At 40.3% G+C, this 12,037-nt stretch overlaps 1 protein-coding gene across 3 annotated transcripts in view; it reads left to right on the top strand.

The window, feature by feature from the left end:
• PELI2 (pellino E3 ubiquitin protein ligase family member 2) overlaps positions 1-11,686 on the top strand; it is a 149,824-nt gene extending 138,138 nt beyond the window's left edge. For all 3 annotated transcript variants that reach the window (XM_036435829.2, XM_036435822.2, XM_036435840.2), the window contains 3 exons: positions 2,850-3,047; positions 5,040-5,228; positions 6,703-11,686. In XM_036435829.2, coding sequence (XP_036291722.1) covers positions 2,850-3,047; positions 5,040-5,228; positions 6,703-7,269 — 954 coding nt within the window. In that variant the 3' untranslated portion in view covers positions 7,270-11,686. The remainder of the gene's footprint in view (positions 1-2,849; positions 3,048-5,039; positions 5,229-6,702) is intronic.
• The last annotated feature ends 351 nt before the right edge of the window (positions 11,687-12,037 follow it).

The following is a 12,037-nucleotide window of genomic DNA, read 5'->3' as shown; positions in this document are numbered from 1 at the left end:
GTTCTTTCCTCCACAGAGGCACAGTTTGAGAAGCTCCAGCATGTGTTTGATAGCTGACGGCATGATCCAGGCTCCAGAGAGAAATTGATGATTCAGGAGAGAGGGGTGGCAGGAGAAAATATTGGGAGCAAAATCCTTAGGAGGCGGAGAACATTGGGATCTCAGGCATCAGTGAAGAGTTTGGTCCTGAATAGCAGCGACAATATGTCATTCTTGCCATACAAGGGAAGCCAGTTGATGTTACAAGTGCAGGGGCGTGGGAAGGATTGGCCTGGGAAACCTGAGGGAGGCCCTTTCAGGTTCTCCTGTACTATCTTACCCGTACTGGCTTCAACTGACAATTGGGCAAACCCAGACTCTTCTCAGATGTATTAAAATGTAAAGTGCTGAATGATGCTGGGTCTGTATCAGTAGTAAGGGTTAAAGTTCTCCATGTGGCTACTGTATGAATATCAGCACTGTATGAATATCAGATGAAATACAGAAACATCTTGGCTTATCTACATGACTGCTCTTAAAATAATGTAAAGTTGATCCAGTAAACAAAAGAAAAAACAGGACCAAGTCTTTCCACAGTGAGTGAGTTTTCAGTAGAAAGTGGCTCAATTTTTTTCCTGCAAAAGCCCCCTGAAGTTTGTGTTTGCAGTATCTAGAATAATAAAAGCTAATTAGACCAGACATCCTTAGGGAGGAAGCGGAGCTGCGAGGGAAGTCCCCTGGTCCCGGGTGCCAGAGGGAAGCCGGTGCCAGCAGCCAAGGGAAGGAAGGCTGCTCTTGCACCAATTTTGTGCATCAGGCTTCTAGTAAAATTATACTAGCACTCTGCAGGGTAATTTTAAGTGGGAGTGAATTGATAAACAAATCTTATATGACCAGTCAGATAAGTATCATGACTTGAAATAATTGATCCTAGCAGTATGTTCCAGCTGAAATAAAATGTCATGTATTACAGTCAATTTCAGGTAATTCATCAAGACACTAACTTAATACCTTGGGATGAGATCAGAATGGCCTTTCTTGAAGAGAATAATCTCTGTAGACAAGGAGCAGTTGTGTGGCATTCTATTGGAGCGTGGTTTTAGCTTTGAACTTATGACAGAACTTAAAAAGGCATGGAGGTGACAAATGAGGTCAGAGACTATGACGTTTTGAGAACTCCGGGTTTTGTGACCAGGCAGTTTTAGAACTGTTCACATTTTCTAAGCTTCATTGGAATAGAGGTTCATGATGGGTTTGTTTCTGAGCTTTATTTTCTCCTTTATGCTTCCCTATATTTGTGAAATATTTTGCATAAGTATTTTTTTACTTCTTTAATTGAATAAACGTATTTTGAAGTGAAATAAATCAGAGAAAGACAAAAGCAGTATAATATCACTTATATGTGTAATCTTTAAAAAAATAAAAATCATAGAAACAGAGACTAGAATGGTGGTTTCCAGGGGCTGAGGGTAGAGATGTTGGTCAAACAATATAAACTTACAGATGGAAGATGAATAAGTTCTGGGGATTCGATGTACCACACAGTGATTATAGTTAATAATGCTGATTATATACTTGAAAGTAGCTAAGAAAATAGATTTAAAAGGGACTTTAAAAAATTAGAGTGGTCTGATTCAGAACTTCTGAGTTATACACCCAGCTTTTAAATGAATCTAGCAGAGAGGAGAGTCTGCCTCTTCAGAAAGATGAATTGTATGATGATATGATTTTGTAATACCTAATTTACATTTTATGTTGCATTTTTAAACAAGTTACAGGCTTTCTAAACCTGAAATGCATACATTCAGGAAATATGCATCTAGTTAAGTTGATGAGTTTCCGTGAGCCCAGTGGTTTAGTTTATTCCAGGCACATTTCATTAGGACAAGAAATTAAGGTTTATAAAAGAAAAGAAAAAAAAAAAAAAAAAACAGGAGAAAAGTGATGTCTGTTGTTGGTTGGTTTGCAATAGTCTATGTATGAGAATGTATATGTAAGACTTACAAAAGAAATTTAATATTATTTCAGGAAGCAAGCAGAGCTAAATTTATGTACTATATATTAATACTTTCCCTTTTATACACTTGGATAAAAGGTATATTATATCGTTTATATTTTAGATAGAATTTTGAGATCCGGATAAAAATTTCTGGGAAATTGCCTTTTGGGCACCTTACATGTACACATCTGTGCTCTTCCCATTGGCAGCTTTGTAATCAAAGTCACTATTGTTAGAACGTTAATATGTTTAGCAAGAAATTATTCACCTACATATAAGTGATTTTAAATTAAGAAGTCTCTTTGTCATATATAACATCACCGTTTTCCAGTAGAGATTCATAGAAAATCATTACATAAACATTTTACTCTTTTGTCTTGAGATTTCCTTATTTGTAAACAAATACTTCTGTTCACAGAACAGAACAATTCCTGTCTTATTTGGATTTATTGAATATGAAAAGCTTTGTTAGAAGCTTTTCATATTTCTGGCCAATGAAATATATGCTTTTTGGCAGCATTTAAACTTACCAAGGAAAGAAAGCCAATATAATATAATTGGCAACTTTTAGACTTCCCCAAGAGAATTTTTTAAAAACCCCTAATTGAAATATTAAGACGAGCTTTTTAATCTTTCATGTGACTGCATCCAAACTTCGCTGACTTGGATAGCCCTTACATCCTCCTCACACTGAGGAACGGGAACAGGTTTTTATCTTGGGTCTGAGTTAGGGCTATTTTCCCCCCCTTAAATTCTGGCCTTCAGAGCAGAGGTAAGGAATGTTAAAGGGTCCTGAACTTTCACTCCATTTGAGCAAAGTATGATGACATGGTATTTTTTAAGTGAGTTATGAGTGCTTTTATTTACTCAGGTGGGCAGATCAACAGAGAGCCCTATCGACTTTGTCGTCACAGACACAGTTTCTGGCGGTCAGAACAGTGACGAAGCCCAGATCACACAAAGCACCATATCCAGGTTTGCCTGCAGGATTGTCTGTGACAGAAATGAGCCTTATACAGCACGGATATTCGCAGCCGGATTCGACTCTTCCAAAAACATATTTCTTGGAGTAAGCGCTATTACTAAGTACCTTGTTTCAAGAAAAACACCCACTGTCTGGCCAGTGTAGCTCAGTGGTTGAGCATTGACCTATGAACCAGGAGGTCATGGTTCGATTCCCAGTCAGGGTTCATGCCCAGGTTGTGGGCTTGATCCCCAGTGTGGGGCCTATAGGAGATAACGATCAGTGATTCTCATCATTGATGTTTCTCTCTCTCTCTCTCTCTGTCTATCCCTTCCTCTCTGAAATCAATAAAAATATAAAAAGAAAAAGAAAAGCACCCATTATTATCATATATGACTTATAATTGTGACCAAAAAATGTGTTTTACGTGATGCCTCTACTTAAATTTTGAGATTTTAATTTTCAGATGGCCAGTTCGAAAAGCTGTTATTAAAAATCTGAAAATAATTGCCATTACTTGTTTAATTTGCTATAATAATTATAATATGTAGAGTAATTAAATTTTAAAGTATATCTCAACATTGTGCATAATGTATTTATGATAGTTTTAAGGGGGTTTATTTTATAGGGAAAATAAATGTATAAAACTAGATAGAGTTCAAAGGAAAATGTTAATTATTCATTCTTTCAGAATTTGAGTGTTTGCTGTGTTCCATATTGGGTTATAGATGTGATATCACAAAGAACAAATCATTAAAAGTTCTGCTCTCATAGGGTTCCATGCAATTTAAACCTAAAAGGTTTAGTGAATATCCAGTTTTCATATAGTTCTTTTTAAAATATATTTTTATTGATTTTAGAGAGGAAGAAAAAGGGAAAGAGAGATAGAAATATCAATGATGAGAGAGAATCATTGATTGGCTGCCTCCTGCAGGCCACACACTGGAGATTAAGCCCGCAACCTGGGCACCTGGCATATGGCCTGACTGGGAATCAAACTGTGACTTCCTGGTTCATAGGTCGATGCTCAACCACTGAGCCAAACCGGCCGACCCATATAGTTCCTTTTTGAATCAGGATATTTTTGTAGAGAAAATAAGAACACTCAACATGAACTAAACCATAATAAAAATGCATTATCCCACACTACAGCAAGTGCCAAGCAGGGCCAACTGCAGGGTTGCTTGGTTCAGTGTTTCTGTGACATCTGAGGAACCAGTTTTTTTTTTTCTGTCTTGCCCTCTCCCTCTGGGCACATTAGCTTTTGTCCCATGGGTGAGAGGTGCTTCTGCACTACCACACACCCCTGCAGCACAGCAGCCTCTGGCCGAAGAGGAGGCGGCAGAGGCAGCTTATCCCTTGTCTCTTGTCTCTTACTAGAAATTTTCCCAGGCAGCCTCCCAGGAGACTCAGTCAGGTCCCATTGGCCAGATCTGCCACATGCCCACCCCTAAACCAGCCATTAGCAAGGCACTGGAATCATCATACCTGGCTTATCGTACTCAGAGTTTACCCCTAAGTCATGTGAACAATATCCGCCTCCAGAGAGGAGCAAAATCCCTGCAGCACAGGCAGTCATCGAGGTGTCTGTCCTGCTGTTACAACAAGCTGCTGAGCCTTCCTCGGCATCCCCTGTCCCGAGTCATCGTAAAACATAGTGGCCGCAGGTTGCTGGCTTCACATTTGTTGAAATTTTGTATGTTTAATAGAAATGTTTTCCTTCCTCTGCACATTTCCCTGATAATGAGTTCTTACAAAGCATCTTTAGATGATGAGATGAAAGCACTGCACAAATAAACTGAAGATTCTGGAATCACCTGGAGGGAGGTGGGTGGGTTGTGAAAAAGAATCTGTGAGAGAGAGGCCCAGGCCTCAGGTTGTTTGTTTTTAAGCTCCTGAGATAAATAGAATGTGTCTCTGGAGATAAATTATTCATCCATTTTACTTCTTCCATACTGTTGGACTAACTGGATATTTTATTCTGATTGGCTTTAAATTGAAAATGAAAATTCACTACTTCCATCCCTTCCACACCTACCCAATATTTTAAAGAGGTTCTAGAATCCCTTCATTTAGAATGCTTTCTCCCCTCTCCAGGAAAAGGCAGCAAAATGGAAAAACCCCGATGGCCACATGGACGGGCTCACTACAAACGGGGTCCTGGTGATGCACCCCAGAGGGGGCTTCACTGAGGAGTCCCAGCCCGGGGTCTGGCGCGAGATCTCGGTCTGTGGAGATGTATACACCTTGCGAGAAACCAGGTCAGCCCAGCAGAGGGGAAAGCTGGTGAGTAGACTTCACTCTGAAAAAATGCAACCGGCTGCAAAAACCTAACTTGAGGACTGTCATTTTCCTCCCCGAAATTCAGAAGCTTTGTACAGGTATGCATGCTGGGTACCACTGGCCCAGTTGGGTGAGAATTCTGCATGCCCTGAAAGCATGAGGGAAATAACCCCATTTGCTCTAACGATTAAGCTTTCCTCATAGCAGAATACATTATCTTTTGCTCCTTACAACCTTAAGAGCATAATCATTTATTATGTCCTTCGCCACAAAATTCCCCTTAAATTCACTAAGAATAAACTTATTTTTAGTGTAAAACTTTACTAATTTGGAAAAAAAAAAAAAAAAAAAACAGTCTAAGACTAATTAGTGAAATTTTTGATTTACAGAACTATTTACTAGCCCTTTTGGAACTAAAAGATAATTAGCTTTTTTTGAGTTTGTAATAAGAAAATTAATACATAATTCCCTATATATATATATAACTCATCAGAATCGTAGTTATAGCTTTTTATTTGAAATAATTCATATGTGCATTGACTTGGCATGCTAATATTTTCCTAGAACTATTATTACTTATCCTAAATTCCCTAAAGCAGTTGTTTCTTTAACCCTTTCTTCTATGGAGAATGATCTTGCCACAGCTATAAGGCACAGTGTGCAAGGTTTTTTAAATTAATTGGGGTGACATTGGTTTTAAGTGTACAATTCAATAAAATATCATCTGCACACCAAATCACATGCTGATCACCCAAAGTCAAATCTCTTTCCATCCCTATTTAACCCCCCTTTGCCCATTTCCACCTCCCCCGACCCACCTTCCCTTCTGGCTAGCCCCACACTGTTGCCCATGTTTATGTGTCATTCAGCCTGCATCCTCTCCAATCAGGGACCCCTCAGGGAGAGTAAGTTACTCCCTCAGTCCCATCTTTAGTGCAATAAAGATGTCTGACTGCTGATTTAAGCCCAATCCCGGTTTAGACATTGCTTTCACAATCCTGGACCGTTGGCTCCTAATCGCTCACCTGCCTGCCTGGTCACCCCTAACTGCCTCTCCTGCCAGCCTGGTCACCCTTAACTGTCCTCACCCCTGCCGGCCTGGTCGTTCCTAACTGCCCCTCTCTGATTGCCTGGTCATCTCTAACTGCCCCTCCTGCTGGCCTGGTTGCCCCCTGCATCCTGCTTGTTCAGTCGTTTGGTCATCCCTCACTAAACCCCCTGCCAGCCTGGTTGTAGGCAGCCATCTTGTGAGAGCGTGACAGTCAATTTGCATATTACCTCTTTATTATATAGGATATCCAGTGTTAGAGAGAGGGAACTAAGGCTCAGGGAGAGTAAGTTACTCTCTCAGTCCCATCTTTAGTGCAATAAACTGTCTCCCCATGCTTCAAAGATGACGTGTTTATTTTGAAATGAGAGAATGTCAGAGCTTTGCCAAATTTTGTTTTTTGAAGGCCTGTCTGTCCACTTGCTCTAGGTGGAAAGTGAGACCAACGTGCTGCAGGACGGCTCCCTCATCGACCTGTGCGGGGCCACCCTGCTCTGGCGGACAGCCGACGGCCTCTTCCACGCTCCCACCCAGAAGCACATCGAGGCCCTGCGGCAGGAGATCAACGCGGCGCGGCCGCAGTGCCCCGTGGGGCTCAACACCCTGGCCTTCCCCAGCATCAACCGGAAGGAGGTGGTGGAGGAGAAGCAGCCCTGGGCCTACCTCAGCTGCGGCCACGTGCACGGCTACCACAACTGGGGCCACCGCAGTGACACGGAGGCCAACGAGCGGGAGTGTCCCATGTGCAGGACTGTGGGCCCCTACGTGCCTCTCTGGCTCGGCTGTGAGGCTGGGTTTTACGTGGACGCAGGACCGCCAACACACGCGTTCACCCCGTGTGGACACGTGTGCTCGGAGAAGTCTGCCAAATACTGGTCTCAGATCCCGCTGCCCCACGGAACTCACGCGTTTCACGCCGCCTGCCCCTTCTGTGCCACGCAGCTGGCCGGGGAGCAGAACTGCATCAAATTAATTTTCCAGGGTCCAGTCGACTGATGCCCTTGGCAGCCATCTACGACTTTATTAACACGTTACTGTGAAGATTTTTGCCACTAACTCTCGATTTTACCTTTTTATAGTGTTGTTTGTTAAGGGAGGGAGCCCGAGGCTGGGAGGAGGGGGAGCGGGGTGAGGAGACGCGCTGGGAGTTGGAGGCCAGTGGTGTGTTGCATGCTCCACACAGCGGCATCGTCCTTGAAATCGGCCTGGCCAACCACATGATCTCTGTAATGATCGGACTGAGAGCGCCATGCTTTCATTTCAACCTTGGGTTTTTAACAAGTCTTTTCCCCTTTGTAGCCTTGGATAAAACTTTAAATCATATTTTACAAATGAAGAAATTTATTCGAAAGTTGTTGGCTCATAATACGCCATGGTCCGTGCTGCAGGGGGTAGGTGTTACCTGAACGACCCACGATGTCTGGAATTACTTGACATAATAGGCTAGAATCTGACCGGATACCGAAGGTGGCTCTATTAAGTGTTACCGCTGGTCAGGAGACCTTAGGCACAGGTGGTGGTGGTTTTGAAATCTGGGGCTCTTTCCTGATTTATTTTTCTTACTTTTTTGGGGAGAGAATATTCATATATTGTCCTGTTTCCTTTTTAACTTTGGTGGAATATAGTTATTTTATACACACATTCACCAAATACCTTGGCATTTCAAACAAAGAACTCTCCATAACTTTTTAGTTTGCCTTTTGTTATTTCTAATATATTTCGTCCCCGATACTCATCGTGCATGGCCAGAACTGTTCAGTTTATTAAAATGTAGCAACTTTTAAAAATCCATTCACTGAGGGTGATTATTGCAGCAGTAAACATGGCCTAGGTACTATAATACCAAGTTTATTTGCTTACTGGATTGCTTAAGATTTAAGAGCGATTAAAAGTGAGATTTTACTTTATAAGATCACTCGTTGGGGTTTCATAAGTTTACTTTTCTTCCTAAAGAAAGCCAAATTTCTATGAGCCTAAGAGCAACATGTCCCATGACACAGGCGTTTTTATCTACTCCCTCTCTGCCATCTGTCACCTTCCCTCGCAGCTTACAGAGCCCTGGAAGTTTTGAAAATGTTTGCAAATCAAGCTACATTTAAATGTGATCATTAGATATACACAACACCAAGTAGTACATCTGCAGAGATAATTTGAAATTCTTAATTTCAAGAGAGCAAATGAGTGTTTACTGAGGAATAATTAAATTGAAATTTCAGATGAGCCCCTTTAACCCTCTCCATTTTTTCCCTTCCACTTGGAATAATAATCCGTGGGTGCCATTCTGTGTGTACCAGGAGCATCACTGCTCTCAGAATGGAAATCCTACGGGACAGAGCTGGCGAGATGGTGGGTCCCTACCACATGGACAAGTATTTATTTAAGCTAACATCCTCTTCAATTGACCACTGCACACCCATACTACATTTTTTAACCTTTGTGAAGATATCTAATTTATATGGTTCTAATATACTATATCTGTACTTGAATTGGTTTTTCCTTGTTTTGCTTACTGGCAAATATTTTGCCTATTTTCAATTGTTCTGACCCATTTTTGAATGTCCTCTTCCTTACAGTGGTAAGCTATATTACTCTTGATTGCTGCTGCTTAATTTGACTTAATATGTAAGAAGTTCAGCCTCTGTTATAAAATAGCTTTACTCTTCCATGGAGACTATTGTGTAGGCTGAGATGTTTTTGTTTCGGTAGGTTTTAGTGATGTGAAAATCCAACGACAGTCTTACTGATCGCTTACCCTATTCTATGTAGTGTACTCTACCCGCAGACAGAAAAGAAAGCAATGGGGCTGCCTAACTAATGCATCAAATGCCTCCTAATTTAGCCAGAGTCTCCGGTGATTAGCTTTCACTGATGAGTGTGTCCTTTCATTCTGTGATTCTTTGGGCTCCACAAAATGGTAAAGGAGGCACACAGTCCTTCTTGCTTTAGAGCTAGAAGGAGGTTTGAGGACTCTAGATACCCAAAAAGTATCTTGTAAGGTAAATCAACATCCAAAAAGGCTGGATTTTGCCTATCAAAAAAAATCTTTTTTGTTCCCCAGTAAAGTTGTGCTCTGATAGAATTTTCCATTTCAAAAACTAGGAGTCTGGCAGTTCTGCATACAACATATGCCTCAAGACAAAATTATATTCCAACCTGAAAAGTTTCTGACTTTTAGCAAATTTGGATAGCTGAATGGCAGCTGAAACTTGGAAAATAAATTTCAAACTCTTGGAAGGCGCTACATCCTGTCCTTTGACCTCCACGCACAGCCCCTCTCACCTGCCTGGGACTCCACAGTGCCGGGGCAAGTCTGCAAAAAGGAAACCATGTTCATCTTGGCCATGTCTAGTCAGATCCCCTTATGATCTTGGCTATGAGATTTCTTTCTCAGAGTTGAGAGTGTCAGTGTGTAGGAATAAAGAACTCCAATCACCAAAGTAGAGTAATCTAGTTCAGAAAAGGTAACCTCGGAGGTCACTTGTGTTTTTATGTCTTGCTTGCCACCACATTGAAGGGTGACTCTCACTCCCCTATGTGCATTCATAGGAAATGACTGACCAATTATCCCCATCTCAACCTGACCGAAATGCCTTTTGTGAATAGGTTTCCAGAAGTTTGGCCCCAGTGATGTATTCCCATTGGTATTTTTCTTTCAGTTGTTTACTATCAAAAAAAAAAAATTAAGAGTGAATGGGGTTACAACTCAATATTTTTCTAGTCCGTAATTTTTTTATATAATAATCGGTGCTGCTGGGTCATGCATGCTGCAACTCTTAACATTTCCCTTATTTGGTTATGCTTTTTGCAAAAAGGGCTACAGTTCACACTGCAGAGTATTAAGCTTTCTGGTTTTTTTTCCCCCCACTGTGGCCCCAAAGAATTAAAACCCTTTAATATAAATAGAGCATATTTATCATTCCTCGATAGTTAATTTTAGAGTTTGGTACCTTTGTGCCTCAGGGAAGCCATGTGATATAACTGGTTATAGAATTTCAGGGTTAGGGTTTAGAGAAAGGAGAAAGCCATTGGAAAAACGATGGGCTCCATTAAGGAGACTAATGAATCTGGATGCAGAAATATGCCATGAACTGGCATACACATGATTGTAGTAGAATTTATTTCCAGTATCAATAGGGAAATTATTTTTAAGTTTTGCCATATACTGTATCAAGAGAGCTGAGGAGAGTGCTTTCATAAAGCTTCAATGCTTTATTTTTGCTTACATAGAAAAACTCCAACTCCTGTGATGTGGGAGCTCAGTATTGTTGTTTGGGCACTTTTGAGAGTGTAAGGGAAGCATTTCCCTCATTTGATTTAAGTGTGACATAGGTCACAGAATTGTCACCTGTTGTCCTATGATTTTGATCTTGTTTTTAAAAGCCATTCTGTTCTTTGGACTTGCATGAAAGAGTTATGATCACACCATTGTTAATGCTGGCTACTACCTAGCTATCTTCGAGTGATCCTGCCTTGTGACATGGAATTTCTGATAGACAAGCCATGGAACCTTGATTCTAAGCCAGGCCCAGCTACACTCCCTTGCCTGTCAACCTTATATCCCCACAGCCCAGCCTCCATGGGCTGAAGGTATGAAGGTCTGTCATCGATGCTGGAAATGGAGCCACCCTGTGATCACTTATTTATGACCCAGTCAAAGGCCAGTGAGGAGACTAGAATCTTTTGGAAAGAGTGTAAGAATTATCGAAGCAGTAAAACAGGACTTCTCAGTATTTCATTTTTGTAAAACTTACATCCTCTCAAGTAAATGTTAGCCCTCATGAACAATCCTTAGAGGAAGATAGGGAAAAGCAAATATTTTTCCAGTTCTATTTAACTTTCTAAACAAAATAAACTCAATGAAAAGGAAGCTGGGTTTTTGTTTTTTTGTGGGGTTTTTTGTTGGTTTTTATTTTATTTTTTTTAGTGGAAATGACAAATTGCTTCCCTGTATTAAATAGTCTAGAAGTTAAGGGGTGGTCCTATTTACCATGTATAGTATTATGAGCAGTTAAATTTTATGGCTATATTTGTAAAACTGTTCTTTTATATTTCATGTCAAATTGAAAAATTTATTTCTTCACTATTGTACCTGTGGAAATACAAGCCATTTTGCAGGAAAAACCTTCAAAAACTATTAAACAGATCTCAGTATGTTTCTGAGTGGTTGTCTTCAGACTCTATGGCTATCCTGGTTCATCAGGACATTCACTAGGAAGCTAATACAAAAGCAGACTTGATTCCTATATTTAAGATTATTATTGTTTTATATTCCACACAGTCCAGATATATTAAAACTTGGATACTGAAAAACCCCTTAATTTTCTTATGGAAAAAAACTTCATCGGTGCTTATATTACTATTTCTTGTGACATTATATCCCTCTCAAATAAATCTAACTTTTAGGAGATCTTAACCTGGCTTGTAGGATTAATGGATTCTCTTTCTGACCATTAAAGTCATATTGCTACTTTTGTGAAAATTTTCATTCACGTTTAACAACATAAGGATTATTTGTAAGCCTTCAGGCCTTAAGCTGATGTCTTTCGTAAGAAAATATATGTATTTATGATAATTTTTTCCATCACTTTGATATTTAAAGCATCTTAGTATTGTTGAGACAGATTTTTCACTTCCACCAAAGAAAATGCACATTTATGTGGGCTTTTATTTTAGGAGTTAAGTGTTCCATACTTGAGCAAATCTATCATACCATGAGTTGTAAGATGTGTTATTATGGATGAAGATAGTTATAATTGTAAGAAGA

The sequence above is a fragment of the Pipistrellus kuhlii genome, unplaced genomic scaffold (assembly GCF_014108245.1).
Source record: "Pipistrellus kuhlii isolate mPipKuh1 unplaced genomic scaffold, mPipKuh1.p scaffold_m20_p_1, whole genome shotgun sequence".
Classification (NCBI taxonomy): domain Eukaryota; kingdom Metazoa; phylum Chordata; class Mammalia; order Chiroptera; family Vespertilionidae; genus Pipistrellus; species Pipistrellus kuhlii.
The sequence above is the reverse complement of the archived record's forward strand: the minus strand, read 5'-3'. Positions and strand labels throughout refer to the sequence as shown.